The 14461-nt window shown below is 43.3% G+C and overlaps 4 protein-coding genes across 5 annotated transcripts; 3 read left to right on the top strand and 1 right to left on the bottom strand.

Moving 5' to 3' along the window:
* Positions 1-2451: 2451 nt before the first annotated feature.
* Positions 2452-5416, top strand: LOC105685694. Of its 2 annotated transcripts, none has more exons than XM_048649411.1 (3): positions 2452-2612; positions 2827-3332; positions 3721-5416. In XM_048649411.1, exons 2-3 carry the CDS (start codon positions 2837-2839, stop codon positions 4089-4091), a joined length of 867 nt encoding a protein of 288 aa, XP_048505368.1. In that variant the 5' UTR covers positions 2452-2612; positions 2827-2836; the 3' UTR covers positions 4092-5416. The 2 variants fall into 2 exon arrangements, with proteins under 2 accessions (XP_048505368.1, XP_012255469.2); XM_012400046.2 differs by having other exon boundaries at positions 2454-2612; positions 2830-3332.
* Positions 4750-6638, bottom strand: LOC125499806. The gene is made up of 3 exons (XM_048649410.1): positions 6239-6638; positions 5672-6166; positions 4750-5575 (listed from the first exon to the last, which is right to left on the bottom strand). The coding sequence occupies exons 1-3, from the start codon at positions 6636-6638 to the stop codon at positions 5460-5462; spliced, it is 1011 nt and encodes a 336-aa protein (XP_048505367.1). The 3' UTR covers positions 4750-5459.
* An 802-nt stretch (positions 6639-7440) lies between these two features.
* Positions 7441-10766, top strand: LOC125499805. Its single transcript, XM_048649409.1, has 2 exons — positions 7441-7576; positions 7642-10766. Exons 1-2 carry the CDS (start codon positions 7459-7461, stop codon positions 8613-8615), a joined length of 1092 nt encoding a protein of 363 aa, XP_048505366.1. The 5' UTR covers positions 7441-7458; the 3' UTR covers positions 8616-10766.
* Positions 10767-10972: 206 nt separating this feature from the next.
* LOC105685695 lies at positions 10973-13145 on the top strand. Its single transcript, XM_012400048.2, has 3 exons — positions 10973-11670; positions 11754-11843; positions 11922-13145. Exons 1-3 carry the CDS (start codon positions 11232-11234, stop codon positions 12182-12184), a joined length of 792 nt encoding a protein of 263 aa, XP_012255471.2. The 5' UTR covers positions 10973-11231; the 3' UTR covers positions 12185-13145.
* Positions 13146-14461: the final 1316 nt, after the last annotated feature.

Genomic DNA, 14461 nt, shown 5'->3' with positions numbered 1-14461 from the left:
TTGATTCGAAGCGAAAAAATAATCATCGTTAAGACTAATTATACGATCATCGTGTGACGACGCCAGACGTCGTCACTTTTCGAATGTCGGGGATACGAGGAGAGTTTCACCGGTAAATCATACGACTAATCGTAATTCCATTGTTCCCTTTGAAAGGAATTAATTGCGCTAACGATCCCGATTGTCACAACCGGCGGTCCGCGATCGATTCGATTTATTCTGGAGTATGATCGCCGTCCGAAATTTCCTAAGCTTTCTCCATATTACAGCCGAATGACATAGAAATTGTGGGTTCCGAAGGCCTTGAAGATTTTGGAACACGCATAATGAATTCTTATGCGTATTTTAGGCACATATAAGTGTGCTAACGATCTCCCGCTTTGAACGTATTGCGGCGTTCGTTATGGTATCGGTCAAACATTTTTTTTACGGTACAGATTCGAACGAGGTCGAAATGTGTAACAATTGGGAGGAGTGCGTGCCGATCTCGGAACGCAAGGATTTCAACGAATGGACGAATTGGGTTTTGAAAGAGCACGGTATCAATGAGCCCGTTCGCAGATCGAGCACCCGCGCAGGATATGAATTACGAATTACGGGTTGCCTTTCGCCAATTGATCGGGAACCAAAGCCGAAAGTGTTCTTACCGATCCAACGCGAGTATCGAGATGTCATTGTGCCCCTCGTTGAGGAGTAATCACAGCGTTCGCGGGAACGATAAGCGTTTCAATCGATCATGATCGCCTTCTCGAGTTACACCGTAAAAAGTGAAAGATATTTACCGACCGAACGGACGCGGTAATTCGTGAGTAAACAGGCGATTTTTGACGGCTCGTCCCGGTCCGTGAGTCTCGTAATTTCACTACCTTCGTCGACGTTGCTCGGGTTACATTCACACACGCGTGAAATAGGCGGCGTATTCCCTCGGCACGGCGAACATCTTTACAAATATCGCGGTTCGAAGTTGGTCAACTGCAGCCACCCCCATTCGTGCGTTCGGATCACACCGCGACGTAAATGATCGACAATTTTAAAAATGTATTATTGTCAGAAATCCTCATTCAACCGGCGTATCGTCGATTCCGTCGAAGCGAACGTTGAACTCCGGATCGCGGAATTGGAAATAAAGTTTGCACAGGAATAACGGCGATTGAAAATTTGCCTCCGTCTCGAGTGGTTGTTTCCGCGACGTTCGAGGAAGGTGCGCCGGCGGGGGTCATAAGATTTTCTGTTTCTCGCCGCGTTTTTCTATAATCGTAATTTTACCACTAAGGAGTTATGGGTCACGGCGCGTCGGTTGGCCGGAGTAGGCCACGAGGTATACAGGAGGATTATTCGGTACAACCGTAGATGTATAACGAAGGTCAAGAGCGGCGAAGATGATATTTTGGTTCTAGTCCTACTAGGTGTCTTTGGAACGAAGCTTTCACAACCGCTATCTTCAATTAATCGACTACATAGCTTCTCGTGAGACACACCTTAAACGTTCAGCTTCTCCAATAATTACTAATACAGGAATGACACAGAAGTATAAGGAGCACGGGTTATATTAATGAAATTATCTCAACCATGACCCGAGTCGCTTCTCGATGATCGTATGTCTCCATATATCGTAGATATACACCTATGTGCTCGTTACATTGCGATGGGTGAACGCTGCTATCCGCACCTCCGCAAACTCCCGTATAATTAGAATGGGATACCCCTCGTCGTTTCATACCGTCGATCATCGTGGCGAGAATTTATCCGCTTATTATTTATTTTCCCCTATCCAGATGAGTGGACGGGAAGTGGAGAAAACCAACAATCTCAACTCAATCACCGTATCAAAGAAATCGATTCTGATTACCGCCGAGAAATGTTACTCCGAATGAAATGGTCGGGAATAATTGGCGCGAACGTTGAACAATAAATTCCCGCGAAGCGCGCGGTTTCGCTAACGAGAACGTCGACGAAGGGTCCTTGAAAAGCAAAGAGAAAAAAAAAAAACAAAAACAAAAACAGGAACCGCGACCTTCGGGCAAACGTTCTGGAAGTTGAATCCTCTGAGGGCAGCGTCGATTCCGAGGCGCACCGCAGAAGCGAATACGTATAATGGCACGCCGGCGTTGCGTTGATGGGTCCGTCCGCGTGCTCCACATCTGTGACACGGTTCTCCCGGTGGGCCGGGCTCGCGACGGGGCCCATAATGTCTGTCCGTCCGGTCCTTATGTATATCATAACAGCTTGGGAACCAGTTTGTAAGCGAGAAATGAGCATCGGTATCTTGCCTCGGTTTCCTTCCCTTGCCATAAGATGAGCCCGACCCCATAAGCTTCTCCTCTTCTTGGGATCTCTCAGCATCTACTGGAAGAAGAATTGGAGGAGGAAATGTAGTGGCCTCGTGTGGTGGGTATATATCTTCTATCAAGCTCGATGTACCTATATAAGGTCGCTTCGCCTATACGCGGCTCAGAGCTCTTAAGCATACCATACACTTCAGCTCGCAGGGGCTGATTTGTGGTTTAAAATTAATATAAAACAGTGGTGATTCGAATTCGACAAACACCGTATCGCCTGTAACCAGGAAGAGGTCCAGTGTTTCGAAACAGCTGTGTCGTGTTTACATAGAGGTCAGTACCGTTAAAAAGTGATTTTTAGCATTCGTATTGTTCGATTGTCCGAGTGAAGAAAACACATTTGACGTAAAATTGACCACGAACGAAACTTGGACCAGTATCTACCTCCGAAAAAACACTCTTTTTCAGTCAATGTCACTCCACGGTGTTGATTCTGTTTTACTTTGCAGTAACATAATATTTAACTTTACTAATTTTTGCCTTGCAGTAGAATCAAAATGAAGGTAGCTCTGGTACTTTTGGCTATGGTAGCCGTGACGTTGGCGACTCCGGTCGAGAAGGTTAACAAGGTCGAGATCCACGAACAGCAAACGGTCACCCTTTCCGATCGTGCGAAGTACGAGGAGGAACTACTCAGAAAATTGAACGCCAAGTGTTCCCAGAACGATATCAGCAGCTGCGTTATGCTCAAGCTCGTCACTTACATGAACAAACTGTTGAAAAAAGCCTCCATCGAACTCACCGACGACATTGAAATTAGAAAGACGAGTTCCGTGAGCGAGGAAACTTCCTTCACCGCCGCCAGAAGCAACGACGAAGACACCCAGATACTGGACCTGGTCACGAACAAAATTTACTCCTTCGTTAAATCGAGGAGCATCAAATGGCGAGTACTCCCCGAAGACGACGTCGTTGTATCAGCGTCGGAGGACGACACCGGTTCCCTCAACCTCGGACTGTCGATCGAACACGCGGACAACGCCGTTCAGGACGGTGAGTAAAAAAATAAAATTGCCGCGCGCACCAGCGGTTTTGGGTATTCAAACGGCGTCCGCGTTACATTTCGGTGATATTTCACGAAGGTGACACGTTTTTACGAGGTTCTATACTAATGCCCAAAATATAAGATTACCGTTAGGTGCTTACGACGTCTGGTCTGCCACGGAAATTATACGTACGATCTAAAGCAAATCGTCTCGGACGAACGCGCCAACCGCGACCTGGTGACAAATAAATCTCTCCAAACTCATTTCTTTGCTAATTCAGCGATGCTGTTTTTAGAATACGAAATTTCATAGTCCGAAATTCGTTACCTCCAGATAAGGAATTCGACGTTCAATAATACATGAATTTTTTTTCTCTCTCATTTTCTAAAAAAAAGGTCGTGGGAAGAAAAATGGTATGGGACCTCTCCTTGCCGCTGCGGTGATAAAGATCGGTCTGATCGGCGGTCTGGCCTTCAAAGGATTAGCTTTGTTGGTCGGCAAGGCTCTCCTCCTCTCGAAGATCGCTTTACTCTTGGCCGGTATAATCGGTCTGAAGAAATTATTCTCCCAACAAAAGCACGTTACGTACGAGGTGGTAGCCCACCCCCATCACTCTTCGAGTCACACCTACAGTTCGGACCACGGCGGTCATGGGGACAGCTATTCCAGCGGATGGGGAAGAAGTCTGGACGTTTCCCCGGTCGCCGTATCCCCAGAGGGTGTGAGCGACGCTCACGACTTGGCCTACGGTGCTCACAAAAATTAATTTCAAGAAAAACCCCGTTACCACCGCAGACTTTGAGAGCCTGCTGTCGCGAGAGGGAGGTGAATAACATGTAACGTCGATAGCCTGGATGCTGATGAAAAAGAAGGAGAGAAAAAAACGAAATAATAATAATATTACGCGACGTAGAAAAGCGAAAGCGGTCAATAATCGAAAAAATTAAAAAGGTCACCGCGGAGATTCGTTCGACGTTATATTTGCATCGTGAACTGGATCAAGGTTTGGAATAATTCTAACCCGCCATCAGAGCACGCGATCACTTCTGTTCATCATCTCGCATCGTTTGTTGGACGCTTTTCACATAATCTTTATTCAATTTTGTTCGCGAGGTTTTTCTCATTAATTGTTCAAAGATTATCGTATCAAGATCATCAAACTGCTTATCCATTCGCGGGAAAACTCCGTCTTCTAGGTCACGTACTACGCGCTTTCCGGTATAAATCTTACACCAGCAGCAGCTTTCTCGTCACCGGTATAATATATAAATATATCTTCAGCTACCTCGATTCCAATGCGAAACCAGTTCACGATTCTTAGGTGTAGAAATATAACATTTTATTTATTATCCACTAACGCTCTCCGCACCTACAAGCAAAGAGAAAAGAAAACCCAACAAAACAGCAACGGAAACAAAGATAGGAAAAAAAAAAAATCGACTCATCGTACGACGATTTTCCGTAAAAATATTTCTTACGGTTAGAAAGACGAATTCCGTATTTTATTTTATTTTATTTCTATTTATTTATTTATTTTTTTCTAACTAAATTCGAATTCGGTCCAGACAACGACACATTTGACATTGATAAAGCAGATTGCGACGTCCCCGATGATCCAACTTCTGGTAATGAAGGACATCTGGTGGACACTGTGATAATCACGCGAACTTTTGAATATACCGCGACGCCGACCGAAGAAAGCCGAAGTGGAGAGTTCAACGATTGCAACCTGCATAGGCGACGCCGACCGAAGAAAGCCGAAGTGGAGAGTTCAACGATTGCAACCTGCATAGGAAGGCTCGATTCCGACACTCCGACGTGGAATAAATACGCACTTTACGGACTTTAACGACACTAACGAAAACTGATGAATTTTTTTCCGAAACTCCATCGAACAGACCATAATCATACGACGACGCCTTACACGCTGTTATTATTATTATTGTTATTATTATTATTATTTATATCATGTTATCATTAATAATTTATTCTATTCGACACGTTACATATGCGCGCAAAGCGATAAACGAAATAATATGGATGTACGAGTATTGTTTTATGAAATAAATATTTATTGAGTGTGTTTTTTTTTATAAATATTTGGTGAATTAATTTAATATTCGTGGTTATACGATCACGAATTTCTTCCGGTAACTACCTTTCTGTAAGCGAGAACAGGCGGTTCGTGATGTGGACTGCCAATAACGAGACTCAATGGCTTTCGTTTTCCATTGTTGATCATCATCCAGCCTGAAACGATACGTTGTTATTACAATTAATCAGCGATCTATATAGTGAGGATAAAAATGATTGTTTTCAGTTTCAATTCTTTAAATCAGTCTCTACTTCTCCTTTTCTGGTGATTATCGATCTTGAAATCCTGCTGCATGCTTTCGCCGAAGTGTTGAGGTCCGTAATCGGGACTCTTCATCAATTCCGGACCACCCTGAAGTTCCTGGGCGTTGAATTCAAACTTCGGGGGTTCCTTGTTGTCCTGTACCAATTCCGATTGATCCTTGAGAAGATCGTAGACTCCGAGTATCTTTTGTTCCGGAATTTCCGGGTGACCCTTGAAAATTTCCGGCTCGTAGTGATGCTCGTTCGCGTAGTGGTAGTCCGGTCCCCCGGAGGAATAACCGTCGTAGACAGCTTCGTAAGTGGTCTTGTGATGCCCTCCGAATAATTTTTTTAGGCCCAACACGGTCGCTATTAAAATAGCCGTCTTCGACGCGATGAAAGCCTTCAATGTCAGAAGAGCGATTATCGAGACTGTGCCGACAACGAAGGCTGTCGCTTTGAGTCCGATGAGCAGTGGTAGCAGGATACCACCTCCTTTTTTATCTGTAACGAGGGAAAAATTGCAAACGATCGTTGTCGGAAAATATTTTATCGTTGTCCGCGAACGATGATTACCTTTAGATTTCCTCGGATCCAGTTTCAGATCGACATTCAATTCACTGTCTTTATTCCTGAACAATTTGAGATCGAAAATTCCGAAATTTAAATTAAGAGATTTGGTGCGGATAACGTCGTTGAGTTTTTCGAAAAATCTTGCTTCCCTCCTTTCGATCGAAGCGGATTCGTAGGTCGAGTTACCGATCGTTTCTATACTCGCGAAATCGTTGATCTGTATCACTTTTGATTTTTCAACGTTATCGAGCAACTTTATGGCGAATTTCTCGACGGTCTTCGAATCGAGTATGTCACTGATTAGAGTTCTTTGTCGGAACGCGTCGAGCGAGTCGACCCTACCGATCGTAAATAGGAACATCATCGCTGGAACAATCACCACGTTACCGCGGAGGATATACATGACTGGAAAAAATAATATCGACTAATTCTTATCTATGTACGAAGCATTTTATTTTATACGTATCGTGCGATGACCACTTCTGGCAAACTGAAACGCTTGTTCTCTTACAGATCATTTTATATATCAGGTTTCATGCTTAACCGGCCATCCGTAATGTCTTAACGTGTTGTATACGTTCAACACGCTATACTTCTCGTTAGTTCGTAAACTCGAGGTGTGTATATATATATTGTAAATATTATTATCTTACGTGCTGCACTTCTTGTATATCATTAATAAATTATTAAAAATGCAGTTTAAAACGCTGCAGTAATTTCATTAAATAGATCTAGGTTAGTAAAATGTTTCCTAGAAGAAAAAAAAACACACCGTTTTTTTTTTTTTTTATGCGAGTTTTCCCAGGCCGCGTACCTACTTCCTCGATCGCCTTCTACGATTCATCGCGCAAAAGACGGAAGGTAAATCTTATACCATTGATTTTTGCGGATCTGTTTCGTCAAATTCATTGTCCAAAAAATGCGCGTGCGTTCGAAAAATTAGGAGACCCCATCGGCTCGTTAGGAGTAATTGGGTGTAAATTTTGTCGCTCGAGTTCTGCTCCAAAAGGCAAAACGAAATAGCTCACATACGCGAACAATTGAACTAACGAAAAAACCTGTCTTTAAATCTATTTGTCACAGTACGTTGACGCGGAGTACAATTATTACCGTTTTTTGATGTATAAAAATAAGAGCGGGTAAAAATTCTCAGTCCTCTAATCTCCGCGGGCCAGTCGAGTTTTCGAAGAGTTGAAAATGTGACGACGTTTACTCGAAGCGCCATGTTACGATCGTTGATTGTAATTTTTATTTTGACATTCACGTGCTCCGGGGAAGCACTCGCCTCGAAGAAATCGCGGGACGAGGACGACTGCGGGGAGGATAATATTTCCGGCGAACGTAAGTCTGACTTTTGGATTGGGAAATAATGGGAGAGCTCGATATGCTGAGGTTTATTTTTTCAGGGACCTTACTGATCAGCAACTTCGTGCTGTTGCCGATCATGGCGGGTGTAGGGATTAAATTTCTGATATTACTGCCGATAATATTATCGAAAATCGCTTTGTTGGGGATCCTGAGTTTCGTGTCTTCGAATTTGAGTCTTCTGGCCTCGGCTGTCATGGGGGCGAGGAGTTACTTCTTCGAAGGCGATAAACAGAGCGGTTATACGGATTACGATCACTACGACGGCCGGCATAAGAACAACTACGGCCACGATGATCAACGATTTCGCGATCACGGTTACGAAGGTTTTGCGGCAGAGAAATACGCGCATCGTTACAACGGCCACGAATCACCTCATCATTATTACAAACATCCGGAATACGAAGATCACGAACCTGCCAGAGGTCAGTACAGACCTTTCGGACTTCTCGGTCGTATCAGAGACGCGATCAAGGATCATTTTCACAAACCGGATCGTTACGGGGATATGAAGTATCGTTATCACGATCACGAATACAAGCACGATCCGTACCACGATCACCACGACGGTCATCGACATACGGAGGGCTACAAAATTCACGAATTACAAAAATCTTATCCTTCTCACGACAATCACCAGCCGTCGTTCTCGGAACCGAAGGTCAAGTACAATTACGAATTAGTTTACAAAGTTCCCGAGGATTGGGAGAAAAAAAATTCGGACCTCGCGACGAGGGGTGGGAAAAGTCAAGGGCACGTTGGGTCCGCCGAGTCGAGGCTTCCGGTCGAAGAAGAATCGGGAAAATCGAGTTCGTTTGAATTGAACTCGACCGATTCCACCGGCGAATCGGTTAAAGAGCCTTTTATCGTGTTCGGTGTTCACCCAAAGTCCGATGAGGATTCCGCGGAAACATCGTCGGGCGCTTTCTACGCGACCGCGCGTCAGGACTACAAGATCGACGATTTCCAGCGCACGTTACCGCAAGCGGATACAACAAACGAGCGAAAATGTTGAACGAACTGTCCACGAATCTCATGCAGCCTGACGTGCCATCGTATTTCGATTTACCGAATCTTGATTTTCCATATCGTTTCGATGTATATCCTGCGTTGCTGAAATAAAGTATCAACGAATTCCACCTCACGGCTGGTTCAGCATTCTAATAATGTCGATAAAATGTATTTCACACGTTTACTCTTCAAAATGACGAACCACGATAATTCCAAAAGTTGATGTATATATACATATATGCCAATAGTTAGCAGGATCGAGTAGACAGATTTATTTCAGCGTCCGTTCGATGAAATCGCGTTGACACTTTCCAGTCGTTATTCAAATTTCTTTTCAGATTTTCTAATCAAGGAATATCGAATTATATATCAATTAAACAAAATCATAATAACAACGACGACGATAATAACAATAATTTCTCCCGGTTCCTGATCGATTATCATTACAATTACACCTAAATTATACATTCATACGAATAAATCATAATCTATACACGGAGCGTGTACGTTATGTGATAGGCCTTTCATTGCGCGACGTCTCACCGAAAATGTGCACATCCAGTCGAGGTACGTTCCATTTTATATGTACCTACCAGTTTCGATGTAAACGTAGCCGGTTGTTCGCGTCGAATGGTCGGAAGATTAAGAGCAGCTTTTAACTGGTACCCGCTCTAGTTAACGGTAACGATTCCCACCACCTTGACGTAATGAATCGAACGTTTCTGCTACAATGTACATAAAAGATATGTACAAGGTATACCGTGGATCCGGATGGTCGACGATTCCGCCTGGACGATAATGGGAAAAAAGAATCGACGGGATGAAAATTAAAAGAAACAAGAAAAAAAAAGGAAAGAAAAAAAAGTGAGCCGTTGTCGAAAGTGTACCTAATCTCTTTGTTCGGTCGATTTCCGAAACTATCGGTAGAAAAAAAAAAAGAAAAGATTTGTTCCAGTGACACGAATATATAGTACGCGTAAAGCGTATATTCGCGCAACGATATTTAATCGAGGTGAAAAACGATCCGGTGAACGGTGATTTGCTATTCAATCATCCCGAAAAAAGCGTTCACAGCTTTCGCTCGAGGGATCTTTATGTCCGTGGCTGTACCGATACCACGATACAACGCAGGTGTATGGAATAAGGTTCTCCAATGGATAGATGGATAGTTCGAGAAAGGTCCGCGAAAGATTTTCGGGTTTATAGACAAAAGGAAAGACCGCGTCAACGCCGTTGCACCGGACGTCGCTAGTTGGCGTTAGATATTATCTTTGACTTTTTTTTTCCATGTATTTCGTTTTACGTTCATTCGATTCGTTTCTTTTTCATTTCATTTCCTTTTTTTTCTTTTTCGTACGAGTCCGGCGGTCGATGATTTCGAGGGGAAAGGGTGGCGGTGGCACGGTGGCGACTGGTCGATCATCGGCCGACTCTGTTGCTGTTAATGCGAGACTCCCAAAAGTGGAGCAAAAGAGAAAGGTATACCTTTACGGAGATGATCTACATTCGGACTCTTCCATCTTCATCCACACTCTCGTGTCCGTTATGACTTCCTCTCACTCGTGCAATTTTCTGAATTCAAACTTCGATAATTACGTGTTTCAGTTTTTCTTCTTTTTTTTTTTTTACTCTTTTTGTTTCTCTCTTTTTAATTTGTTTTTTTCGTTTTTCTCTCGTTTCTTTTCGATATACTTTTATTTCGTCCGTTCGCGTACGCGATCGGCTCGAAACTAATTAGCGTAATTGAACGAAATCAGCAATTAGAAAAAACGAGAGAGAGAGAGAGAGAGAAGAAACACGCGTTTCATCGACGGATGAAAAATGGTCCATAAATCTAACGAGTAGTTTACATAATTTCAACTCAGGCGAATATATTACACCTGGTATACGCGGGTATATAGGTATACACATGCGAGACGGTTACGGCAGACCGTGGATTAAGAATTGTTGAACTCGCGTGCGAGTTTTTCATCGAAATTATGAGGATATGAAGAGAATGTCCCGCGCGGCTCTGGCATTGAACTTGAGGCGGCGCGGTGTACTTTACATTCACTGCGGTCGGTGTGCTCCACTAAAATGAGATTGTCTCCTAAAGTCCCAATGAATTGTGAAAGTATAACGTAATTGTCCGTTCGGTTGGACGGCATAGGAGATGACGATGAGATAGCATAGCGAGGCACTGGCCTCATCTCGACAATGGTAAACTGTAACGCTCTGAAACCTTCGAAATAAGAATCGAACGAATCTGAGGTGAAAAACTCGAGCCAGGTATATATATCCTCTGTACATAGATTGTCTATTTTTTGCGGTGCAATCCCCTCGGATGATGTATATAAACGGAAACTAGCTCATTTGCTCATCATTCGGACCTCCACTGTAGGTTCTAAAACATCGAACAATAACATAACAATCGATACTTCGCGAGGTGTGTTGAAATCAAATTTTTTGACAAATCGAAGGAGGTCCAGAAATTATTTCCGTCCTCGTCGAGCGGATGTTCAATCGTCCGCAGAACGGTCGATTTCCGTAAGGTCAGAGTGTTCGCGCGGCAGTGATTTGTGTGTTCCAAAAGAAAACAAAAAAAAAAAAAAAAACAAAAAAAAAACAAGAACGAAAAATTATGGGTAGTTATCGGGAACTGATTCTCCTCTCGTTGTACGTACTGCTGACTTTTATCGGATGTTCGGCCGACGAAGATCGTCACATTTGGTCGGATCGTCCCGACGGTGTTCTGGGAAGTTTTACTAGCCACTGTTTGTCGGAGGATCCGAAAAATGCTTCGGTCTCGTGCCAAGGGGTTCGTATTGTTCGGCGAGTCGTCAGACAATTTCTCGACAAATCTTCGGGTATTCCGAACATCGAGTTGTCGGACGGCGTGAAATTGGTGGAGTCCTCTTCGCCGGGCACACCGAGGCGAGCTAGGAACATGCGAAATCTCGGGGTGGTCGGCCAGGTGGTAAACTTTTTGGAAGGTCGGGAACTCCGGGTCAAACTGCCCAGCATTCTTCCGGACAATTTGGAAACCGCGCTGAAGGAAAGTCTCCCCAGTGCGGGACAAGGTAACGGATGATCGGAAAACGATCGCCGCGGATCCACACGGTTTCTCGATGGCGGATTTTAAGAGACTCCAATCTGATTACAGCTCGTAAAGAAGGAGGTGGTTTCGGAGGAGGCGGCGGAGGCGGAAAAAAGGGCGGCGGAGGGGGCGTCATGATGATGGCTCTGATGATGGGTAAAATATAATTGTTAAGTTTTCCGAGTCGTGCGTGATTCTCGAACACTTTCAACATTTCGATTATGATGTCGTCAGGGAAAATGATGGGCGCTCTGGGTCTGGGTGCGCTCGGTCTTCTGGCGATGAAGGCGTTGATGGTTTCCGGTCTGGCTCTGATGCTGTCGTTGATCGTGGCAGCGAAAAAATTGGCCGGGGGTCACGACGAAGGCGGCGGTCATCACGTGATCTACGCACAAGAAGGTCACGGTCACGGGCACAAACGCTCCCTCGATTACCTTCAACTTACCGAACTTCCCTACCGGGGATACGCCGACGATTACGCGATCCAAAATTCTTAGAAAAACTATAAGTATGCATTGGAAGAAACTTTGAACTTTATGTCAAGTTCGGTTGACGACGACGGACAAATGTGACGAACGCCTACCGATGCACAGTGACGGAAAATAGATATATTTTGTGGAAAAATGGCGGATTCTCGGTTAGAAGCGGATCGATCGCGGGCAAAACAATTGCGGTGCAAACGACCCGGTGAAAATATCGAGTGAAAGTTCTTACTTATCGTTTCTATTCGTATGACACAAATACGTATGCTACCGAACAGATTTACCGAACGACTGCTATTGACGGACTCGAAAATACACGACGACGAACGGACGGACGGACGGACGTTGAAGAAAAGGACATATCGGAACGCACGTCGGACCCCTTCTTTTGTAGGGATAACGAATTGCGACGGTGACGAAAAAGCTCGTTTTATAGAAAGTGACTTTTCAAATTTATACGATACAGCGAATATCGACTTTCCTAGTTCCTTAAGAAAAGAAGCAATCCGCAAACTGACATTTTAACGGCGTAGCGACACACCTCAGAGAAAAATACACGCGAATACCTCGGTCGGAATAGCGAAAGCCAATAAATAATTCATACGGAAAATTCCCCAAACCCTAAAAACTGCAACCGCACGCACGTGACCAAAGACACATCATACCTCATGGAGAGAAAAAAAAAAGTTCAATTCACGTTACTATTCTTCCGGGGACGCGTACATGCTCAAAACTGTGTTAAATTCATATATAATATACATTACACACACCCAACGTATTATTAGTGTTAAAAAAAAAGAAAAGAATTATTTATTCATATATACTATAACATTTAATGTAATTGTTGCTATTTATTTCTCTCGTTACATAATTTACAATTTTTTTTTTTGTCTTTTAAGCTTGTGATTTTGTACAAATAAACTCATCGATATAAAGAAAGAACGAACAAAAAGAAAAAAAAGGTATATATATATCTATATATGTAGAATTAAGAATTATTATTTTCGTTACGGCGAGCCGGAAGCGATGAATTAGCGATAATCCGATATTGAATATTAATCGATATCGTTGATCAGTCTACACAACCGATTAACGATATAAATATTCCGAATAATCTCGAATATGAAGAAGGTGAGAAACGAGGCTACTTGGTCAAGTTGTCCTGCAAAGCCGTCGATAAATCGCCTCGGGTAATAAACGATCGTCGAGTGCCTCTTTCAGCCAAAGAGTATATATATCTAGCGATGGTAAAATAAATGAAATAAAATAAAAAACGAAGAAGAAGAAAAAAAAAAAAAAAAAAAAACCAGTAAGAAATAAAAGGAGAACAAAAAAAAAAGACGAAGAAGAAAATAGCGGGCTGAGAAGAAGAAAGTATGTCGTTTGTAAGACTCGAGAGAGGAAAAGAGGAGGAGAATATAACATACCCGTATACACCTACACTCCGTGTGCTCACCTTTTATATATATACGTATACGTATAAATCGAATACGTACGTTCGTTCACATAGTGCCTATCTCTTTTAGAAGGCGGATCATCGATGGGAGGATAGCTTTATCTCGCTTCACCGGGTTCACCGGGCAATGAGGAAGGAAAAAAAAGAGGGAGAGAGAATGAAGGAAGAGAAAGAAAAAGGAGAACGGAAGAACGAGAAGGAGGGTTCGGGAGGGAGGGGGGTTGAGAGGGGGATCGGATAGTCGGTGAAATGACCGACTGACCCACATAACGTGGGGCCTTTTTTTTCTGATTGGAATATCATAAAACGAGATGCGTTCCTCTCGGACGGATGCAGACGGTTAATGTGCGTTGCGCTCCGTGCATGCATTTATAGGTACTGGCTGCGGCCCATCCGAATACATACGGGTGTATATCTTTATGTAAAAATCATATCATTGCATACTATTCTGTCGTACCCCCAAATTTTCATTTCATTTCGCAGGGTGGAAAAAGAGAGAGGAAAAAATAAAAACTGAAAAGATGAAGAATCAGCTTTATTCGCAGCAAAGACGATTAATTTCCTACGCACACTCCCGCGCGAGAGCGGGAGAGAGAAAAAAAAGTTCAGTTTGAGAAAAAAAAGTAAAACAAAAAAAAAACGAATCTGGAATTTAGAGAAAAGAAAAGTGACAGAAATCATGAGGGGTAATAGTTAGGGAAGACAAGGTAATTTGCAGTTATTCCAGTTCATTTAAAAAAGTTTGTTGTTTTTTTTACGAGGTTTTTGTTTGGTCTCTAAGTACACTCACGTGTGTTATATGCGTTTGTTGTAAACAGGTTAGCCAACTTTCGCTG

Source organism: Athalia rosae, chromosome 2 (genome assembly GCF_917208135.1).
Source record: "Athalia rosae chromosome 2, iyAthRosa1.1, whole genome shotgun sequence".
NCBI lineage: Eukaryota > Metazoa > Arthropoda > Insecta > Hymenoptera > Athaliidae > Athalia > Athalia rosae.
Note: the sequence above shows the minus strand (reverse complement) of the source record. Positions and strands in the feature narration are given on the sequence as shown.

What these genes read in the sequence shown, in the direction of transcription:
- LOC125499805 (XM_048649409.1), top strand. Translation starts at nt 7,459, where the DNA reads ATGTTACGATCGTTGATTGTAATTTTTATTTTGACATTCACGTGCTCC. An exon ending in GGATAATATTTCCGGCGAAC is followed by an intron (nt 7,577 to 7,641) that starts GTAAGTCTGACT and finishes TTATTTTTTCAG; the next exon opens with GGACCTTACTGATCAGCAAC.
- LOC105685695 (XM_012400048.2), top strand. Translation starts at nt 11,232, where the DNA reads ATGGGTAGTTATCGGGAACTGATTCTCCTCTCGTTGTACGTACTGCTG. An exon ending in TCTCCCCAGTGCGGGACAAG is followed by an intron (nt 11,671 to 11,753) that starts GTAACGGATGAT and finishes ATCTGATTACAG; the next exon opens with CTCGTAAAGAAGGAGGTGGT. An exon ending in GATGATGGCTCTGATGATGG is followed by an intron (nt 11,844 to 11,921) that starts GTAAAATATAAT and finishes TGATGTCGTCAG; the next exon opens with GGAAAATGATGGGCGCTCTG.
- LOC125499806 (XM_048649410.1), bottom strand. Translation starts at nt 6,638, where the DNA reads ATGTATATCCTCCGCGGTAACGTGGTGATTGTTCCAGCGATGATGTTC. An exon ending in GGATCCGAGGAAATCTAAAG is followed by an intron (nt 6,167 to 6,238) that starts GTAATCATCGTT and finishes CCCTCGTTACAG; the next exon opens with ATAAAAAAGGAGGTGGTATC. An exon ending in TAATCACCAGAAAAGGAGAA is followed by an intron (nt 5,576 to 5,671) that starts GTAGAGACTGAT and finishes GTATCGTTTCAG; the next exon opens with GCTGGATGATGATCAACAAT.
- LOC105685694 (XM_048649411.1), top strand. Translation starts at nt 2,837, where the DNA reads ATGAAGGTAGCTCTGGTACTTTTGGCTATGGTAGCCGTGACGTTGGCG. An exon ending in GGACAACGCCGTTCAGGACG is followed by an intron (nt 3,333 to 3,720) that starts GTGAGTAAAAAA and finishes TCTAAAAAAAAG; the next exon opens with GTCGTGGGAAGAAAAATGGT.